Consider the following 22,528-nt stretch of genomic DNA (forward strand, 5'->3'; position numbering starts at 1 on the left):
TCAGCGGATCTACAGAGTGGGAGAGAATAGATCGGAACCCGGGAACAATAGAAAGGAATTTTAAACAATGTGTCGGAATCTTAGAACAATAGATTGGAATGTTACAGCAATGGGTCGGAATCTTAGAACAATAGATTGGAATGTTACAACAATGGGTCAGAATCTTAGAACAATAGATTGGGACAGTCCATTCTGGATATTTCAATATCTGTATGTATATTATGCTTCAATGTCATTAGAGGGGAGGACACATTTTGTGCTTTTGAGCACACAATTAATATACTATCCGCTCCTCGCTGCTGTCGGTGTTCCAGGTAAGTCTCAATATCCAACTATTAATTCTATAAACCATGTTCCACTGTATTACTGTCCTTGTCATTCCCTGTGCCATACTCTCTGCTGTTCGAGTTTCCGGGAAGACTCTGTATTCCCTGTAAAAATTAAAATGTTAACTTGGGATGGAAAATATAGCGATAGGGGGAACATAGATGGGAAATATATTTATGGGGGTTTTCTAGGTGTGAGGGTTAATTTACAATGGATCCATGGGAGTGAGTTTGTCTATTCAGGGAGCCCTCGCATGAGCCTGTTTTTACTGGGACCTGAGGGTGTGTCAGCATTTACAGGGGGTTCAGAGATGCTACTATTATTTGCAGGGAATCCAGGAACGAAAGTAAAATTTGCAGGGGGATGAAGAGACAGCACGAATATTTAAAGGCGATCAAGAAACTGTACTAATATTTAAAGGTGGATCCAGGGACTGTACTAATATGTACAGGGGGATCCAGAGACTGTACTAATATTTAGTGGGGATCCAGTGACGGTACTAATGTTCACAGTTGATCCGGAGGTGGAATTAATACTTACAGGAGGATCCACGGAGGCATCTAATATTTACAGGAGACCCAGATACTGTGCTAATACTTGGAGGGCATCCAGAGATTGTACTATACTTACAGGGGTCCAGAGACTGTACAAATATTTTCAGGGGATCAAGAGAATGTGCTCATATTTACAGTTGATCCAGAGACTGTACTAATATTTACCGGGTATCCGGAGACTGTACTAATATTTACAGGAGAACCAGAGATTCTATTAATATTTACAGGACATCCAGAGACTGCATGAGTATTTATAGGTGGTTCCAGAGATGTTATTATTGTTCAAAGAGGGTGCCAGCTTGATCTAGAATTTTCATTTTTATTTCCCTTCCTTGCAGTTAATTTATTGACAATTGTGATCCTATCTCGTGGAAAGTGCGGTCTCTCCAAATGTGTCACTCGCTACCTGGTGTCCATGGCAGCGGCGGATCTACTGGTCATTATCATCGATCTGATATTGAGGCAGATTCCCATTCTTTATCGTTCACTGTTCACTTTTCTATACCAACTTCCCTTGTGTAATATCCACGCCGCCCTGCTTTATGCAGTCACGGACTGTTCTGTCTGGTTCACCGTCACATTCACCTTTGATCGATTTGTGGCCATTTGTTGCCAGAAGCTGAAAACTAAATATTGCAACGAGAAAACGGCGGCTGTGGTTCTGGGAACAGTGAGTCTGCTGAGCTGTTTGAAGAACATTTTCTGGTACTTTATTTTCGAAGGTCCATATCAGCTTTCCAATACCCCTTGGTTTTGTTTTCCAGTGATAGGTGTTGTATCATCACCGGTATGGGCAGTAATCGAACTCCTTCATTATGTCCTGAATCCATGTGTCCCATTTATTCTGATTCTGTTCCTCAATGTTTTAACAGTCAGACACATTTTAGTGGCCAGCAGAGCCCGAAGGAGACTCCGGGGTCACAGCAGTGGGGAGAGTCCCAGAGACCCAGAGATGGAGAGTCGCAGGAAATCAATGATTTTACTGTTTGTTATATCAGGAAACTTTATCGTGTTATGGGTGGTGTTCATGTTTTATTCTATTAATCGACGATTGTTGTATTTGGACTCTACGTCTGTAATTCCACCTCCACTTGTACAAGAGCTGGGATTTATGCTCCAGCTCCTGAGTTGCTGCACAAACACCTGTTTTTATGCCGTGACCCAGGCGAAATTCAGAGAGCAGTTGAAGAACGTGGTGAAATATCCCTTTACTGTAATTGTTCAATTCATTAAATAGTGCGAAGAGCTGAGACTGCAGAGTGAGTTCTCTTTCATTCCGACAGGCTGCGGTGCTGCAAACACTGGGGAGAGCCCGGGACTGAAGGTGTCGGTGATCAGTGTGTTATTGGGACGGGAGGTAGAGGAGATCCCAGGACTGCAGGTATCGTTGATCAGTGTGCTAATGGGGCGGGAGGTAGAGGAGATATCCAGACTGGAGGTTTTGATAATCAGTGTGTTAATGTGGCAGGAGGTAGAGGAGATCCAGGGACTGTAGGTGTCGGTATTCAGTGTGTTAATGGGACGGTAGGTAGAGGAGATCCAGGGACTGTAGGTGTCGGTAATCAGTGTGTTAATGGGGCGGGAGGTAGAGGAGATTCGGGGAGTGTAAGTCTCGGTGAGCAGTGTGGTAATGGGGCGGGAGGTAGAGGAAATTCCAGGACTGTAGGTGTCGGTGATCAGTGTGTTAATGGGACGGGAGGTAGAGGAGATCCCGGGACTGTAGGTGTCGGTGATCAGTGTGTTAATGGGTCGGGAGGTAGAGGAGATCCCGGGACTGTCGGTGTCGGTGATCAGTGTGTTAATGGGACGGGAGGTAGAGGAGATCCCAGGACTGTAAGTGTCAGTTAGCAGTGTGGTAATGGGACGGGAGGTAGAGGAGATCCCAGGACTGTAAGTGTCAGTTAGCAGTGTGGTAATGGGACGGGAGGTAGAGGAGATCCCGGGACTGCAGGTGTCGGTAATCAGTTTGTTACTGGGACGGGATGTAGAGGAGATCGCGGGACTGTAAGTGTCTGTGATCATTGAGTTAATGGGGCGGGAGGTCGAGGAGATCTCAGGACTCTAGGTGTCTGTGATCATTGGGTTAATGGGACGGGAGGTAGAGGAGATCCCAGGACTGTAGGTGTCGGTGATCAGTGTGTTAATGAGGCGGGAGGTAGAGGAGAACCCAGGACTGTAGGTGGCGGTGATCAATGTGTTAATGGTGAGGGAGCTAGAGGAGATCCCGGGACTGTAAGTGTCGGTGATTAGTGTGGAATTGGAGCGGAATGTGGATGAGATCCCAGGAATTTAGGTGTCCGTGATCAGTGTGTTAATCGGGCGGGAGTTAGAGGACATCCCGGGACTGTAAGTATCGGTGATTAATTTGGTAATGGCGGGTGTCTGGGGGGGGGGGGGGGGAGGTAGAGGAGTTTCCTGGACTGTAGGTGTCGATGATCAGTTCGTTAATGGGGCGGGAGGTCAAGGAGATCCCAGGACTGTAGGTATCGGTGATCAGTGTGTAAATGGAGCGGGGGGTGGAGGAGATTCCAGAACTCTATGTATCAGTGATCAGTTTGTTACTGGGACGGGATATAGAGGAGATTCCGTGACTGTCGGCGTCGGTGATCAGTGTGCTAATGGGGCGGGAGGTAGAGGAGATGGCCGTACAGGAGGTCGGGAAATTGACAGGATCGGATGCAAAGCTGGTTTGACATCCATCCTGATAAACCTTCAGTGGGGAGTACAATTGGGTGGGATGTTAAACCAGCGTTGCACCTAATCCGATCAGTTTCCTGATTGCTGGGTTAGGTTAAAATCGCCCTCATGTCTTCGATGTATGAACCCCGATTTTAACCGAACGAGCCTGGTGGAAAACTGGCGTGTTCAGTTCAGATGCTAAGATCGAACGGGGTATAAAAAGTGTGTCCTAGCCCCAAACCCATCTATTTCATGCCTGGTGGGTGCGGTTAACATTTCACCCACTTAGTGGGTCGGTCGGATTATAACAGGCCCTTTGATATTTCAATTATAAAATGTAGATCTAAATGTGCGGTATCAGGGGCTTTCTCCCCAAACGTGTCCTTACTTTATGAAATAAACATGGAGTTGAATACATTCTGGGAGAGATCACCTCACTCCAGGGCGTGCTGTATGTAGCTGCTAAATAACAATAACAACAATAACTTGCATTTATTTAGCGCCTATAACGTAGTAAAACGTCCCAAGGGACTTCACAGGAGCGATTTTCATACAACATTTGAGACCGAGCCATATAAGGAGATATTAAGAGAGGTCGAATGGGGTAAATTTTAAGGAGCATTTTTATGGAGGAGAGAGTTGGAGAGGCTGGGCAGGGGGTAGATTCCAGAGCTTATGGCCTTACCAGCTAAAGGAACAGCCGCCATTGGTGGGGCGGAGATGCACAAAGGACAAAAATTGGAGAAGGGAGGGGGTGAGAGTCATGGAGGGATTTCGAGACGAGGATGAGAATTTTAAAGTCGAGGCGCTCCTGGACCGGGAGCCAATGTCGGTCAGCGAGCAGAGGGGTGATGGGAGAACGGTACATTGTGCGAGTTAAGATACGGGCAGCAGGGTTTTGGATGAGCTCAAGATTATGGAGAGTGGAAAATGGGAGGCCGGCCAGGAGAGCATTAGAATAGACCAGTCTAGAGGTGACAGAGGCATGGATGAGGCTTTTAGCAGCAGATGAGCTGAGGAAGGGCTGGAGACGGGCGATGTTACGGAGGTGGAAGTAAGGGGTCTTGGTGATGGAGTGGATACTCCAAACAATGCGGTTCCCCAAGGGGCTTGGCTGAGGGACACTGAGAGCTCGCAATCCACCAGGAGATGGAGATGGTTTGCACAAATTGACCAACAGGGGATATTTGGCAGTTCATGTAGTTGTATTGAGATTATCAAAGTACGACCTGGCCTGAATCTAAGAATGGAAACAGAATGCTCGTTACTTTCAAAAAATCAATTTCTCTTCACATAAAACTCAACATCATGTCTCTTGATCATCTTCAGGATAAGTGATCTCACCTTACAATCTCTCCGCTCTGCCTGCCGCCCATGATTGACTTTCGATTCCTACCTAACAGCGCTGTGAGAGCACCTTTCCCTCATGGACTACAGAGTTTCAAGAAGAAGACCCACCACCACCTTCTCAGGGGCAATTAGGGGATGGGCAATCAATGTCGGCCTTGCCAGCGGCGCTCACATCCCGTGGAGGAATAAAAAATACAATATTTTCTCTCTCACACTCAGTGCCAATTAACCGTCCAATATACACAGCCTATTATCCAATGCGACCCATTACCTGATATGGATGGGAATTATCCTGTGAACATACTCACTCTAACATCCAGTGCTCATTAGTTTCTTAATATGCACAGCCCTTGCCCAATACTGACACAATACGGATATGGGAGGGATTTATCCGGTGAATATTCTCTCCCCAACCCTCAGTATCCATTAATTTACCAATATAAACTGTCCATTGACCAGTACTGACAGATGGCTTCTGTTTGAGGGAATTATCCTGTGAATATTCACTTTCTAACAGTGCGCATTAAAATTTCAATACACACGGTCCATTTCTCAATACAGACACATTACAGATATGGGAGGGATTTATCCTGGGAATATTATCAGTATAACACTCGGTTCTCATTAAATATGCTGCATATCAGCAACACAAGATATGAAGACATGTCTTATTTGGAACTTTAATAGACACTTGATGTTAGGGAGAGAATACCCAATAATGTGTAAATATTGGGGAATGGGCTGTGTATATTGGAACTATAATGGCACTGAGTGTCAGAGAGAGAATATTCACAGGATCAATCCAATGAAGCACATCTGTCAGCCGTGGCTCAGTTGGCAGCATTCAAGCCTTTGGCTCCTAAATTTGTCGCTGTTTTATGCCCCAAAGACTTTCCCGCTGGTGGGTGACGACGACGACGACGACGACGATAACAACAACAACAACAACAACGAGGTTGCATTTGTACCGCGCCATTAACGTAGTAAAACTCCCTAAAGCACTTCACAGGAGCGTAAATCAACCATAAAATCGACGCCGAGCCACATAAGGAGGAATTAGGATTGGTGACCAAAAGCTCGGTCAAAGTGGTCCGTTTCAAGCAGCGTATCAAAGGAGGAGAGAGATCAAGGGAGGGAATTCCAGAGCTTGGGGCCTCCGCAGTCGAAGGCACGGCCGCCAGTGATGGTGCGAAGGAAATTGGGAATGTGCAAGAGACCAGAATTGGATGAGTGCAGAGATCTCGAAGGGTTGAAGGAGCTGCAGGAGGTTCCAGAGATAGGGCGGGGGCGAGACCAATCGGAGATCTCGGAGAGTTGTAGGTCTGGAGGAGCTAAGAGATGGGGGGGGTGCGGGTGCGGGGGGGGATGGCCATGCAGAGATCCCGGAGGGTTGTAGGGCTGGAGGAGGTTCGAGATAGGGGGTCGAGGGCCATGCAGCGATTTGAGAGGGCTGTAGGGGCTGGAGGAGGTTCCAGAGATAGGGAAGAGGTGCGTGGGCCTTGGAGGGTTATGAGAACAAGTTTTCGAATTTTAAATTCGATGTGTTGGTGGAGCGGGAATCTTACCTTTTCTGAGCTCAGGTTTCATTCCTGTGACTCTTATTTCTAATCTCTCTTGCCTTCCCTTTTTTTGCAGCCAACTTAGTCGCACTCCTGACCCTCTACCGTAGGGACTGCGGTCTATCCAAGAGCACCTCCACCTACCTGGTAGCCATGGCCACAGCCGACCTCCTGGTCCTCCTCTTCTACGTCTTGGTCAACCGCATTGTGGCCCCTCGTTTCCCTCAGTTGTTCGCCGTTTACACTTGGTGTGTCGACTCAACACCATCATCAGCGCCGCCGTGATCGACTGCTCTGTCTGGTCAACAGGGTCTTTCACCTTGGACCGTTTCGTGGCCATCTATTTCCAGGGGTTCAGAAGGAGGTACTGTAACCCAAGAACCGCTGCCCTGGTAGTTGGTTGGGTTTTCCTGCTTACTTACTCTAGGAACCTCCCCTATTATTTCGCAATCCGACCCTACTTTGTACATAACAACCTGCAGATAGGTTGCAAGACCAGTCCCGACATCTACTCAGCTCCGGCCTGGTGAGCTTTCTACTGTCTCCACACCATTTTACCGCCTTTGCTTCCCTACGTCTCCGTGGCTCTGCTCAATGTTTTGACCATCAGACACATCCTGGCAGCCAGTCGGGTCCGCCGGGGATTCGGCGGAGATGGCGGGCACAGGGGGACCCCGAGATGCAAAGTCGGAGAAAAGCCATGGTCTTGCTCTTCGCCGCCTCGGCTAGTTTCATATCGCTGTGGATGGCGACAATCGGGCTCTTCCTGTTCTCACGGATCACCAACACGTACATTTACCGGGGCTTCAATGACCCGTTCGCTATCGTTAATGAAACTGCCCGCATGCTGAGGGTTCTGAACTGTTGTACGTGCATCTGTATGTACGCTCTAACCCAGTCCAAGTTCAGGGGAGAGCTGAAGAGGGCAGTGAGATATGGCACCAATCTAATCGTTACATTTACTGCAGTGATAAAGTGACTGAACTCAACCCTAAGTCAAGTTTGCAGGATCCCATTACTTCTTTGTAATCATAGAATCATAGAATCATAGAAGGTTACAGCACGGAATTAGGCCATTCTGACCATCGAGTCTACGCCGGCTCTATGCATGGGCAATCCAGCTAGTCCCACTGACCCGCCCTATCCCTGTATCCCTGCAAATTGTTTCCCTTCAAGTATTTATCCAGTACCCTATTGAAAGCCATGATTGAATCTGCCTCCACCACCCCCTTGGGCGGTGCATTCCAGATCCTAACCACTCGCTGTATAAAATAGTTTTTCCTCATGTCACCTTTGGTCCTATTGCCAATCACCTTAAATCTATGCCCTTTGGTTCTTGATTCTTCCACCAATCGGAACAGTTTATCTCTATCTGCTCTGTCTGGACCCTTCATGATTTTGAATACCTCTATCACATCTCCTCGCAACCGTCTCTGTTCCAAGGAGAACAATTTCAAATTATCCAGCCTATCCACGTAACTAAAGTCCCTCATCCCTGGAATCATTCCAGTAAATCTCTTCTGCACACTCTCTAAAGCCTTTGCATCCTTCCTAAAGTGCGGTGCCTTGAACGGGACACAATACTCCAGTTGTGTCTGAACCGGTGTTTTATCATGACTTCCCTGCAATTGTACTCTATGCCTCTATTTATAAAGCCCAGGATCCCGTATGCTTTGTCAACCGCTTTCTCAACCTGCCATGCCACTTTCAAGGATTTGTGCACATACACCCCCAGATCGCTCTGTTCCTCTACCCCTTTTGGAATTGTGCCCTTTAATTTATATTGCCTCTTCTCATTTGCCCTACCGAAATGCATCACCTTGCATTTTTACTCGTTCAACTTCATCTGCCTTGTGACCGCCTGTGCCACCAGTGTGTCAATAGCCTCTTGATGTCTATCACTATCCTCCTCCCTGGTCACGACCCTTTCAAGTTTCGTGTCATCTGCATTTTTTTGAAATTGTGCCCTGTACACCCAAGTCCAAGTCATTAATGTATATCAAGAAAAGCAGTGGTCCCAGTACTGACCCCTGAGGAACAACACTTTACACCTCCCTCCAGTCTGAAAAACAGCCGTTCACCACTATACTCTGTTTCCTGTCATTTAGCCAATTCTGTATCCATTTACTACTGCCCCCTTTATTCCATGGGCCTCAATCTTGATGATAAGCCTACCATGCGGCACTTTATCAAACGCTTTTTGAAAATCCATATGCACCACATCAACTACATTGCCCTCATCTACCCTCTCCGTTAGCTCATCAAAAATCTCTATCAAGTTTGGTAAACACGATTGGCCTTCAACCAATCCTTGCTGGCTTTCCCTGATCAATCCACGTCCAAATGACTGTTAATTCTGTCCCGGATGATCGTTTTCTAAAGTTTACCCACCACCGAGATTAAACTGACTGGCCTATAGTTGCTGGGTTTACCTTTACACACTTTTTTGAACAAGGGTGTAACATTTTCATTTCTCCAGTATAATAAATCCACAATATTAATAACACATGTTTCAAATCCCATTTTTGGTTCAGGGTAATTTTCACTGAATCTTTTCAGTAGTAATTAGATGTACGGAGTAGGTTAAAGAAAATTATATATTTTATGGCCCCAGAAATGAATCAGTTGGTTGTTTGTATTAAAATCGACACAAACTACAAACAACTTTCTACATCTATAGATTTACAAGTTGGATATCCATCGGGGTATGGCAAATGCTAAAAAATCTAAACTAGTTCGAAACACGGACTACCAAAGAATTACTGAAAGTGAGCCTCGATGTTCATCGAGATAGACACCGCCACGTGACTAACGCTGAATCTAGCCATTCTTTTCATGTCACAACTACATACATTCCATTCTCACTGGAATCTGGGCAGCGTTTGTGTAGAAGATAAGTTAATTGTGCACGGTTATAAACATCACACATTACAAAACAATAACGGTTGAAACATTTTGGCTCCAGACTAGGCTATAATTCATTACGCAATCCCTCTGATGCTCCTTAATTTTTTTCAACCTGAAACCTCCGTGCTACTCTGGCATTGATTCTTTGATTCTACTCAGCATTCTCCTGCGGAACCCTAACCACCTAATCTAAATCATGCATTAGCCTTTATCTCACAGATACATTCTCATAATGTAATGATATTAATCCAAATATCTGTACAACGAAGCCATTGTTCCTAATATACATCATCCTACACAAAGAAAATTATACTTTGAGTTAGTGCATACAGCCTGACGTCGGTGGTAGGGAAACCTTTTGAGACAGTAATCCGCGACAAAGTAAATTGGCATTCGGAAAAGTATGGGCCAATAAATCAAAGTCAGCACGGATTTGTTAAAGGACAATCGTGTTTGATTTACTTGATTGAGTTATTTGATAAATAACGGAGAGGGTTGATGAGGGCAGTGCGGTTGCTGCTGTGTATATGGACTTTCAAAAGGCGTTTGTTAAAGTGCCACATAATAGACTTGTTAGCAAAATTAAAGCCGGTGAGGTTAAAGGGTCAGTGGCAGCATGGATATAAAATAGGCTAGGAGACGGAAAACAGAGAGTAGTGGTGAACGGTTGTTTTTCAAACTGGAGGGGAGGAAGCAGTAGTCTTCCCCAGAGGTCAGTACTAGAATATTCGATATAATAATGACCTGGATTTGGGTATAGAGGGCATAATTTTATAGTTTACAGGTGACACTAAACTCGGAAATGTAGTGAACAATGTAGAGGATAGTAACAGACTTCAGGAGGACGTAGACAGACTGGTGAAAAGGGCAGACACATGGCAGATGAAATTTAACGCAGAGAACAGTGAAGTGATGCATTTAGTAGGAAGGATGTGGCGAGGCAATTTGAACTAAATGGTACAATTTTAAAATAGGTGCAGGAACAGAGACTTGGGGGTTTATGTGCACAAATCTTTGAGGGTGGCAGAAGAAGTTGAGAAGGCTGTTAAAAAAGTTTACTGTTTCCTGGGCTTTATTAATATAGGCATAAAGTGCAAAAGCAAGGAAGTTATGCTAAACCTTTATAAAACAATTGTTAGGCCTCAGCTGGAGTATTGCATTCAATTCTGGGCACCACACCTTAGGAAGGATCTCAAGGCCTTAGAGAGGGTGCAGAGGAGATTTATTAGATTGGTGCCACGGATGAGGGAATTCACTTACGTGGAGAGACTGGAGAAGCTGCGATTGTTCTCCTTGGAGCAGAGAAATTTAAGGGGAGATTTGGTAGAGGTGTTCAAAATCATGAACGGTTTTGACAGGGTAAATAAGGAAAAACTGTTCCCAATGGCAGAGAGTCGGTAACCAGAGGACACAGATTTAAGGTGATTGAAAAAAGAACCAGAGGTGACATGAGGAAACATGTTTTTTTCGCAGCGAGTTGTAATGATCTGAAATGAGCTGCCTGAAAGGGCGGTGGAAGCAGATTCAATGGTAAATTTCAAAAGGGAATTGGATAAATACTTGAAGGGATAAAATTCACAGGGCTATGGGGAAAGAACAGCGGAATGGGACATTTTGGATAGCTCTTTCCAAGTGCCGCAGGCATAATGGGCCGAATGCCCTCCTCCCGTAGCTAATATCATACCATGATATTGTGATAATTCTTGTCATGTGATGTCAAATTGAATCTATCTGTTGAATGAACAGTTAAAACATTCTGAATCACGTTGCATTTATAAGGAACTCGCCTCTGAGTCAGAAGGTTGTGTCCCACTCCAGAGACTTGAGCAGAAAATCCAGGCTGACACACCTGGTATTGAGGGATCACTGCACTTTCAGAGGGGCAGAACTGAAACAGCGCTGCAGTGTCAGAGCGGCAGTACAGATGGAGCGCTGCACTGTCAAAGGAGCACTACTGAGGGAGTGCTGCACTGTCAAAGGAGCACTACTGAGGGAGTGCTGCACTGTCGGAGGGTCAGTACTGAGGGAGTGCTGCACTGTCGGAGGGACAGCACTGAGGGAGTGCTGCACTGTCGGAGGGCAGAACTAAGGGAGTGCTTCATTGTCTGAGGGGCAAGTCTGAGGATGCGCTGCACTGTTGGAAATGCCGTCTTTCGGATGGGAAGTTAAGCGAGGCCCCGTCTACCCTCTCAGTGCACATAAACGATCCCCTGGACATTATTTCAAAGAAGAGTATGGGGAGTTCTCCCCTGGTAACGTGGGGCCAATATTTATCTCTGAACCAACATCACTTAAAAACAGATTATCTGGTTATTTATCACATCGCTGTTTATGGGCGCTTGCTGTGCGAAATTGCTGCCGCATTTTCTACATTACCACAGTGACTATAAATCAAAAAATACTTCATAGGTTGTAAAGTGCTTTGTGATGTCCTGAGGTCGTGAATGGAGGTCTATCTTTCCATTTTCCTCCGGCCCCAAACCTTCCCTCCCTCCCTTCCTTCCTTTCTCAAGGCATTTAGCGACGGCCAACGTTTCTCTTTTTTATTCCTTCATGCGATGTGTGCGTCGCTGGCGAGGCCGGCATTTATTGCCCATCGCAGGTTGCCCTTGAGAAGGTGGTGGTGAGCCGCGTACTTGAACCGCTGCAGTCCGGGTGGTGAAGGTACTCCGGCAGTGCTGTTAGGTAGGGAGTTCCAGGATTTTGACGTAGTGATGATGAAGGAATAGCGATATATTTCCAAGTTGGGATGGTGTGTGACTTGAAGCGGAACGTGCAGGCGGTGTTGTTCCCATGTGCCTGCTGCCTTTGTCCTACAAGATGCCAAAGGTCGCGGGTTTGGGAGGTGCTGTCGAAGAAGCCTTGGCGAGTTGCTGCAGTGCATCCTGTGGATGGTACACACTGCAGCCACGGTGCGCCGGTGGTGAAGGGAGTGAATGTTTAGGGTGGTGGATGGGGTGCCAATCAAGCGAGCTGCATTGTCCTGGATGATGTCGAGCTTCTTGAGTGTTGTTGGAGCTGCAAGTGGAGAGTATTCCATCACACTCCTGACTTATGCCTTGTAGATGGTGGAGAGGCTTTGGAGAGTCAGGAGTTGATTCACTCACAGGAGAATACCCAGTCTCTGACCTGCTCTTGTAGCCACGACAATAATATAGTTAGCCCAGTTGAGTTTCTGCAGCTGCCCTGTTTGATGGGACAGTGTAGAGCAAGCTTTACTCTGTATCTCTCCTTATTTGGCTCGCTGTGCATTTTTAACTCAATACTCTCCTGTAAGGCATCTCAGGACGTTTTACTACTTTAAAGGTGCTACATAAATGCATTGTGGTTGTTATCAAGGTCTCTTTATTTAAATTTAAAATCAAGTATCCCTCCACCATTGCCATCTACCATCTTGCCTATGCCCTGTTGTGCATATGTTAGCAAACACGACAGACCCCAGCACTGACCCCGCTCGCTCAGCGGGTGACGGGGTCACCCACCCAGTGCAGAGCGGCCGGAGCTGGTGATCCGATGGGGCGTCTCTCCGCCGCGCTGCATTGTGGGAAGGCAGGACGGCCATTAGCCTCTCTGCCATTACCGGGCGGTGCGAAGGAGCCCTGGGACGGTTGGTGTCAGATGCTGCGGGAAATCCGTCAGAGGTACATTCAGGGTCGAGAGCCCCGACAGGAACACTTCCCTTCTCCCGGTCCCTGCCCAGGCCGGCAGTTCCATGCCGGCCCATCGGCTCCAGGACCTGTTCCTTTCCCTTAAATCGATAACACGCGGACCACAGGACAGGGAAACCTCGCCTGCCGAGCGCGGTCCCCAGAGTTGGTGGTTGAGGTTGGCGGCTTGGCCCCTGAAAAATCTTCCCGACTCATCAATAACCTGCAATTTAACGTCATAAAAATATTCAAAGAATTAGCAGAGGGCAAGACACTGACCTGGGCTCTGTGGAGCAACTATTTTGTTTCTAACATCCACCCGCCCATTTATCTCCCCTTTCCCCACATTTTGTTACTCTTCAAACCATTTCTTGCCCTTTCTCCCCATTTATTCCCCTTCTGGCCAATTACTTCCTCCTTTCTCGCCATTTGTTTCCCCATCCCCATTTAACCCCACATTTATTTCTTTCTTGGCCACAATTTTTCCTCTTTCCTCTCCATTTTGTTCCCCCTCCCGCCATTTCTTTCCCCTTCTCCGACTTCATACCCCTTCCGCATTTCGTTCACCCCTCCGCCCATCGATTTCCCTTCCCCATTTCTCCACATTTCTTACCTTCCTCCATTACATTCCACCTCCCTCATGTATCTCCTCCTCCCCCATTCCCCTCCCCCAATTTATTACCCTCTTCCTCCATTGATTTCCCCATCTCTTTGCCCCGGAATCCTCCTCTATCACCCACTGACATTCCACAACTCGTTTCCCCCTTTAACGGGCATTAATAAATGAAGTTGCAGGACCATGAATCTCAGCACGACTCCGCTTTACGGGGCGCTGTCACACCTCCGCCATCACCGTGATTTCTTAGAAGTTGAGGCACCCAGCCAATAACATCACAACATGTAGCTCTGTGGCTCTTGATGCTGTCAAAAGCAGGCAATTAGGAAAGCAAATGGAATGTTGGCCTTTTTTGCAAGGGTGTTGGAGTATAACAGTGAAGAAGTCTTGGTACAATGGTACGGGGCTTTTGTGAGAGCTCACCTGGAGCACTGTATACAGTTTTGGTCTCCTTATCTAAGGAAGGATATGCTTGCCTTAGAGGGGGTGCAACGAAGATTCACGAAAATATTTCCTAGGATGAGACGTTTTTCTTATGAGGCGAGGTTTAGTAGAATGGAACAATTCTCTCTGGAGTTTCGATAAAATAGAGGTGATCTCATTGCAATATATCAGATTATTTGGGGGGCTTGACAGAGTAGACGCTGAGAGATTGTTTTCCCTGACTAGAGAGTCTATAACTAGGGGGCATAGTCGCAGGATAAGGGGTTGGCCATTCAAGACTGAGATGAGGACGAATTTCTTCACTCAGAGGGTTGTGAATCATTGGAATTCTGTACACCGGAGAGCAGTCGATGCTGAGTCCATGAATATATTCGAGGCTGAGAGCTTGGTCTCCAAACAACCACATCTCAGTAACGGCTACAAGATCAAACCCATTCATCTCTATTTCTGCCATTAATTCTTCTTTCTTCTTACAAACGCTTCGTGCATTCAGATACAGCGCCTTTAATTTTAACTTTTTACTATATTTTCCTGATGTGACCTTAGTCACTGATGCCCTATCACCTTTGTTAAGCTCTCTGTCCCTTCCCGACACACTCCATTTGTCTTTACCCAAAACGCTACTCTGCTCAATAGCCTTGTCTTTTCTCTATAGACTTATAACTTTAAACTAACCTAAACTTTCCCCCCCCCTCTTATTCATTTAAAACCTTCTGTTACAGAGGAACAGTAGGAAGCCATTCAGCCCTTCAAGCCTGATACACAAGAACGGGAGAAGATAATTCGCCCCCCTCGAGCCTGTTACATAACAGCAGAAGAGGCCTTGTCGAGCTGCTGCAGTGCATCCTATAGATGATCCACACTACAGCCACGATGCAACAGTGGTGGAGGGACTGAATGTCGATAGGGTGGCAATTAAGCGGGCTACTTTGTCCTGGATAGCGTCGAGATTCTTGAGTGTTACTGGAGCTGCACTCATCCAGGCAAGTGGAGAATATTCCATCACAATCCTGACTTGTGCCTTGTAGATGGTGCAAATGCTTTGGGGAGTCAGAAGATGAGTCACTCACCGCAGATTACTCAGCCTCTGACCTGCACTTGTAGCCACAATATTTATGTGGCTAGTCCAGTTAAGTTTCTGATCAATGGTGACCCCCAGGATGTTGATGGTGGGGGATTCGGCAATGGTAATGCCGTTAAATGTCATGGGGAGGTGGTTAGACTCTCTCTGGTTGGAAGTGGTCACTGCCTGGCACTTGGCTGTTGCGAATGTTACTTGCCACGTATCAGCCCAAGACTGGGTGTTGTCCAGTTCTTGCTGCATGCGGGCACGGAATGCTTCATTATCTAAGGGGTTGCGAATGGAAGTGAACACTGTGCAATCATCAGTGAACATCCCCAATTCTGACGTTATAATGCAGGGAACGACATTGATGAAGCAGCTGAAGATGGTTCGACCTGGGACACTGCCCTGCTGAACTCCTGCAGCGATGTCCTGGGGCTGAGATGTTTGGCCTCCAACAACCACTACCATTTTCCTTTTTGCTAGGTATGACTCCAGCTACTTGAGAGTTTTCCCCTGATTCCCATTGACTTCAATTTTACTAGGGCTCCTTGAAGCCACACTGGGTCAAATGCTGCCTTGATATCAAGAGTAGTCACTCTCACCTCATCTCTGCCTAAAGGAGCCCCAGAGGCATGTTATCCATTCCACCCTTGCAGCAGTTTTCAACGTCAGGGCCCCTTTAATGGCAGCTCTCTGTTCGTGGTACCACCCACACCACACTCTGAAGGTTGGGTCTGGCCACGCTGTCGGAACAGTCACAGGACGTCCCGTCCAGCTGGTTCGTAACCCACCACCTGTCCCAGGTGGAGAAGTTCCTGAGGATGAACTCCTTCGACAAAAAGGACATCAGAAAGTGGTCGGCATGGAACTTTCTTGGAGTCCTGCAGGGAAAGGAAAGGTTGAATCGGAGCGGGCAGTTCCCTGACCAAACGGGCGAAGCCATTTTGCAGAACCTTTCATCGCCAGAACTAATCAACAGACACCAGGATGTAACCTGGATGGTGGTGAGAAGGGCCCTCCCAATGCGGTCCTCCCAGCACACACAGAACCTCAGCGCCATCGCGAGCTGCTCTCGAGGCTGCAGCGGGGAAGAGACCGCCGTCAACCTCCTGATATGCTGCCTCTTCACGCAGTAGGTGTGGAGAGAGATGAGTTGGTATCTGTCCCGGTTTATCTCCAACATCTTGGTAACACAGGACGCTGAGTTCTACGGGTTGCACACTGAGACAGATATCAACTGCTGCTGGAAGACCATCAACTCGGTGAAAGAGGCCCTTTGTTCCCCCTGAAACCTGCTGGACTTCCAGCTGAAGGATCTGTCCAGCAACGTGTGTTGCCGACTGGCACATTCCAGGGTCCAGTTGCAAGTGATGCGAGACGCACAGAAGCGAGGTGCGGCCTACGCAAAGGATCTATGGGGAAAGGCCACCTTGTCAGGCCACCTCACCTTGTAATGTTCACCGTGTATTAAAAGATATAGACTGTTCCTGAATTGTAATATTGGGATCGTAATTTGTACGACCTGCATTGTATTGCTTTGAAATTGTGATATTTAAATCGAACTATGGGTAACCTTAAATATTATGAAATAAAATGTATTTTGAATTTTTAACAAAGTTCCTTGTCTTGAGCTGAGGTGTTGTGTATTGTCCCGGAAACAAGGGAAATGACCGTGAGCTGCAGGGTCCAATAGTTCTAGGGTCATTCCCTTATGCTGTGTTCTCAACTCTTCACTGGGCGTCAGACAATTACCCCCTCTCTCTTCCTGATATAAAATGCACAATCGGCAGTTTTACTGGTGAGATTTGTAAGGTGTGAAAAATTTCAGGGAGAAGGAGATGGGTAACTAAGCCCAACCCCAGGCTGGTGGTGGTGGAGGGGTGGTGCTGATCACGCTGATCAGAAACCGACTGGGCCCAGCCCAGTGTGTGGAGGATTCCAGTCCATCATTCCTGCCATATTTATTTGTCAGGGTGGACTTGTCACATCAGCTAAAACACAAATTAATGCAGGATTTAGAATAACAAATTTAAATTCGCTCCAAGAATTAACAATTTTGCTTCATGGTATCGATTTGTGACAGAGACAGAGTTTGAGGAATAAATAGAGAGTGAATGAGAGATAGGGAGAGAGAGGGCATGAGAAATAGGGAGAGGGAATGAGAGAGACAGTGAAAAATAGGGAGTGGCAAAGATAATGAGAGAGGGAAATAGTGATTGAGAGATATAGAGAGATTGAGAAATAGGGAGAGGAAACGAGAGAGAGGGAGTGAGAAATAGAGATAGGGAACGATAGAGTGAGTGAGAGATAAGGAGAGACAGTGAGAAATAGGGAGAGAGAACGAGAGAGCGAGGTTTAAGGAGAGGTGACGAGAGAGACACAAAATAGGCAGAGGGAAAGAGTGAGTGACTGAGAGATAGGGAGAGTGAGAAATACGGAAAGGGAACAAGAGAGAGAGTGTGAAATGCGGAGAGGGAACGAGAGAATGTAAGAGGTAGAGATTAAGCTGAAAAGGTTGAGTGAGTGAATCATTCCCTTTTACCCACTGTGTACTGTACATGCACAGGAGCTGACACTGAGATATTTGTAAACAATTTTACAACACCAAGTTATAGTCCAGCAACTTGCTGGAATATAACTTGGTGCTGTAAAATTGTTTACAATTGTCAACCCCAGTCCATCACCGGCATCTCCACATCATGACACTGAGATAGATACGGGCCATGAGATTTCATAGGATCCAGAAACAATGTTGAGGACTCCCAGGGCCACTCCCTCCTGACTGTATATCACTGTACCGTCACCTCTGATAAGTATGTCCTGCCGGTGGGACAGGACATGGCCAGCGATAATATCCTCCTCTCCCCGTCTCTTTCGCAGACGTGAATTCGAAGAGGATTCACCAGATGCCCATCGCTGTTTCCAAATTCCCTGGGGAGGGAGTGGAACTGAAGTGCACGGTGGAGGGCACCAGTAACCCTGACATGAATTGGTACAGACAACACCCGGGGAAGGAGCTAGAGTTAATGTTTTACTCCACAGCTACTGATATCGTGAGCCCAGAGGGGACGGTGGATGGTTTCACCGCCAATCGAACGAATGACCACCAGTTCAACCTGGAGACCTCTGGCCTGCGGGCGAATCAGTCGGCCGTGTATTACTGCGCGTGGATTCTACACAGTGACTCAGAGAGATCGAGCAGTTTAACAAAAAAACCCAAACTGGCAGGAAACACGCTGGAGACACAAAACCGCGCGTCGCCTCGGCACCTGTTTTTTTTTTTGCAGAGCAAACGTGTATTGGACAAGAAGATGAGACGAGTTAGAATGAAGTGAGAGATTAGATATTGAGGCACTGGAGAACGTGCGATAAAGATTTACCGGCGTGATGCTAGATCTGAGAGGTTAAAACTATCAGGAAAGCTTGAACAGACTGGTGCTAAGTGATGACCTGATAGAGCTCGTTAAAATTATGAAAGGCACTGATAGGGTATACGCAGGGAACATGTTTATACTTGTGGGGGGACCAGAAGTAGCGACCAAAGATATAAAATAGCCATTAATTAATCCAAAGGGAATTCAGGAGAAACGTCTTTACCCAGAGACTGATTGGAATGTGGATCTCGCCACAAAAGGGAGTGGTTGAGGCGAACAGCATAAATGCTTTTCAACTGAAGGTGGAAGGCAGGAATCGACGGACATGCTGATAGGGTGAAATTAAATAATGTGGGAGGACTCTCGTGTGCAGCTTAAACACAAGCATGTTTATCTAACGGGCTTGGTTGAGGCCATCGTTGTCCAATAGCTACTAGACACATGTGGCAAATTGGGGATCCAGATGTGGTTAATTTCATAACTGATTGTAAATACAAAATATTTAATTTCCCCATTAGCAACCACATTGATTCTAATTGGTTGAACGGGGAAATTGGGCGTGTCCAACCCTGCGTCACTTGCTTATTCTCTTCATGCTTTCCTGAATGATTTGAAAAGGGCGGGTTGGCTCCTCAAAAGACTCACCGCTGCTGTTCTCGCTCCTTTCCTTATTAAGAGCGAAGCTTAAAGTAAAAGATGAATCTGTTCCTGGGCCTGATCATCTTGATTCACCGTAAATTATGTTTTCAAACCATAATCCTTGTTGATAACATTTCATAACGTTTCATTTCTTTATTTATTTATTTCTAACTTTCGCTCTATTTGTTCTACACTCTATCTATTTTTATTTCTCTCTTTCTTTCTTTCTCCCTTTCTCTCTTTCTCCCTTTTCCCATTTCCTCGAATGTCCCTATTTAATGATATCCTCCTCTCCCTTCATCTTTCTCAGACGTGAACTCGCAGACGATCAACCAGACGCCCTTCGCTGTCTCCAAATTCCCTGAGGACGGAGTGAAACTGAAGTGCACGGTGGAGGGCACCAGTAACCCTGACATGTATTGGTACAGACAATACCCGGGGAAGAAGCCAGAGTTTATGTTTCACTCCGGGGGTACCAATCACGTGAGACCAGAGGAGAAGGCGGACGGTTTTACCGCTAAGCGACCAAATGGCGACAAGTTATACCTGGAGAGCTCCAGCCTGCGGGCGAATCACTCAGCCGTGTATTACTGCGCCTGGAGTCTGCACAGTGACTCAGAGAGATCGAGGAGTTTAACAAAAACCCCAAAGTGGCAGAAAACACGCTTGTGACACAAAAACGCGCGTCGCCTCGACCTGTTGTTTTATTTTGCAGAGCAAACGTGCATTTGAAAGAATATGAGACAAGTTAGAATAAACGTGAGAAATTAGACATAGAGACACTGGAGAAGGTGCGATATAGATTTACAGGTATGATACGAGAACTGGGAGTTTATAATTATCAGGAAAGCTTGAACAGGCTGGGGCTCTATTCTTTAGAGAAGCGAAGGCTGAGAGATGGCCTGGTAGAGTTCATTAAAAATATGAAAGGGACTGATAGGGTAGACGAAGAGAACTTGTTTCCAAATATGGGGGAGACCAGAAGTAGAGACCAAATACGTCATATAGTCATTAATTAATCCAAAGGGATTTAAGGAGAAACTTTTTGACCCAAAGAGATGTTAGAATGTGGAACTCGCACTAAAAGGAGTAATTGAGGCGAACAGCAAAGATGCATTTAAGGGGAAGTTAGGTAAGTACATGCGAAAGAAAGGAATCGAAGCATATGCTTATAGGGTGAGATGAATAATGTGAAGCTTAAACACAAGCATAGTCCTGTTGGGCCGAATGACCTGTTTCTATGCTGTTCATTCTATGTAATTTGAGTGATGAGCAGGAAAACAAACAGTATGGGAATGATCTGTGAATTTTGGAAAATATTCCTGGGTGAGGGAGGTAGATGTGGGATCAATGCAGGAATAAATGTGGGAACGCGATTGGACCTCATGTTCTTTTCTACACTTTGTCGCCGTTCCTGTTGGTCGGTATGTAAAGTCACATAGAGGCCTTTGGGTCTGGAGCAGCATTGGAGATGCTACAAATCAAGTGTCGAATACAGGCGGGATGGGAGGAAATTGAAAGCGAGGATTGAAGAAATACCGATTCAAAGAAAGTAAAAAGTCTTTTATATTTTCATCCAAAAACTGTGTTCCCTTTCTCCGAGACGACAGCAGAGGGCGTTCTATGCGCATGAAACACAGCAGCGGCTTGAACATAATTGAATTGGAAAAGGAGTCGGCCGCTCAGCCATTCGTGCTTGTCACATAGTCAGAGGCAGAGGACATTCAACCCATCGATCCTGTTAAATAGGAACAGGAGGAGGCCATTCAATTCCAACGACTGTGTTCCGCAATTCAATTTGTTCATGGCTGATCTGTGCCTCAACTTCATTTCCCCACCATATCCCTCGACACCCTCACCCAGCAATAATCTATCAATCTCAGTCTTGCAAGCTCCAATTTACACCCCGCGTCCACAGCTTTTTGGGGCAGAAAGTTCCGGATTTCCATTACCCATTGTGTGAAGAAGTCTTACTGACTTCACCCCTGAACCGCCTTGGTCTAAGTTTAAGGTGACCCCTTCTTCTGGACTCCCCAGTCAGGAAATGGTTTCTTTCTATTTACAATTTCAAATCCTTTAATCATCTTAAACACCTCAATTAGATCACTGCTTAATCCTCTATATTCCATGGAAAAGAAGCTAAGTGTATGCCAACTGACCTCATAATTTGACCCACGAAGCCACGGTACCATTCTGTTGAATGAGCTGTGCACCCGTTCCAAGGCCAATAGATCCTTCCCCGCTCAGGTGCCCGGATCTGAAGACAGCACTCCAGATGAAGTTTGCACAAGGCTGTCTAAAACTTCAGTATAACTAACACCCCTTTGTATTCCAGTCCCCTTGAGATGAAGGCCAACATTCTATTGGCCTTTTCACTTATTATATGTATCTGTCCATGAGTTTTAGTGATTTCAATCCCTGGACCCCTCAATTTCGCTGCTCCTCCACAGTTCATATCTTCTCAGGGAGGAGTGGGGCTGTCAATCAGAGAGGGAGGGCGGGGCGTGTCCAAACCTGCATCTCTTCCAGATACTGTTGTACGATCTGCATCTCGTTATCTAACGGTTGGTTTCGGCCAGCGTTGTCCAATAGCCGCTAGCCACACGTGGCAAATTGGGCATCCAGATGTGGTTAATTGCATAACTGATGGTAAATACAAAGTAAGTAATTTCGTCATTCGGAACCACGTTGATTCTAATTGGCTGAATCGGGAAAGGGGGCGTTTCCAAACCTGCATCACTTCCTTATTCTCGTCATGCTTTCCTGAATGATTCGAAAAGGGCGGGTTGGCTCCTCACAAGACTCACCACTGCTGTTCTCGCTCCTTTCCTTATTAAGAGTGAAGCTTAAAGTAAAAGATGAATCTGTTACTGGGCCTGATCATCTTGATTGACCGCAAATTATTTTTTCAAACGACTATTCTTGTTAATAACAACTATTAACGTTTTCGATCGTTCTATCTTTACCTCTTTCTTTCATTCTTTCTCCGTTTCGCACATTCACTCCTTTACTCTTTTTCTCTTTTTCCATTTCTCTGTTTCTCTCTTTCTCCCTTTCCACATTTCCGCGAATGTCCCTATTTAATGATATCCTCCACTCCCCGTCTCTTTCCCAGATGTGAACTCGAAGACGATCAGCCAGATGCCCATCGCTGTCTCCAAATTGCCTGGCGAGGGAGTGGAACTGAAGTGCACTATGGAGGGCACCAGTAACCCTGACTTGTAATGGTACAGACAATACCCGGGGAAGGAGCCAGAGTTTATATTTTACTCCGCGGGTACCAATCTCGTGAGTCCAGAGGAGAAGGTGGACGGTTTTACCGCCAAGCGACCAAATGGCAATAAGTTCAACCTGGAGACCTCCAGC

The 22,528-nt window shown here is 46.3% G+C and overlaps 1 protein-coding gene and 1 pseudogene across 1 annotated transcript; both read left to right on the forward strand.

Annotated features, from left to right (window-relative positions):
• The first annotated feature begins 229 nt into the window (after positions 1-229).
• LOC137312925 (probable G-protein coupled receptor 139) lies at positions 230-5,889 on the forward strand. Its single transcript, XM_067979298.1, has 3 exons — positions 230-314; positions 1,220-2,094; positions 5,800-5,889. Exons 1-3 carry the CDS (start codon positions 230-232, stop codon positions 5,887-5,889), a joined length of 1,050 nt encoding a protein of 349 aa, XP_067835399.1.
• A 204-nt stretch (positions 5,890-6,093) lies between these two features.
• Positions 6,094-7,448, forward strand: LOC137312927 (probable G-protein coupled receptor 139; annotated as a pseudogene).
• Positions 7,449-22,528: the final 15,080 nt, after the last annotated feature.

This window comes from Heptranchias perlo, unplaced genomic scaffold (assembly GCF_035084215.1).
Source record: "Heptranchias perlo isolate sHepPer1 unplaced genomic scaffold, sHepPer1.hap1 HAP1_SCAFFOLD_44, whole genome shotgun sequence".
In the NCBI taxonomy this organism is placed as follows: Eukaryota; Metazoa; Chordata; class Chondrichthyes; order Hexanchiformes; family Hexanchidae; genus Heptranchias; species Heptranchias perlo.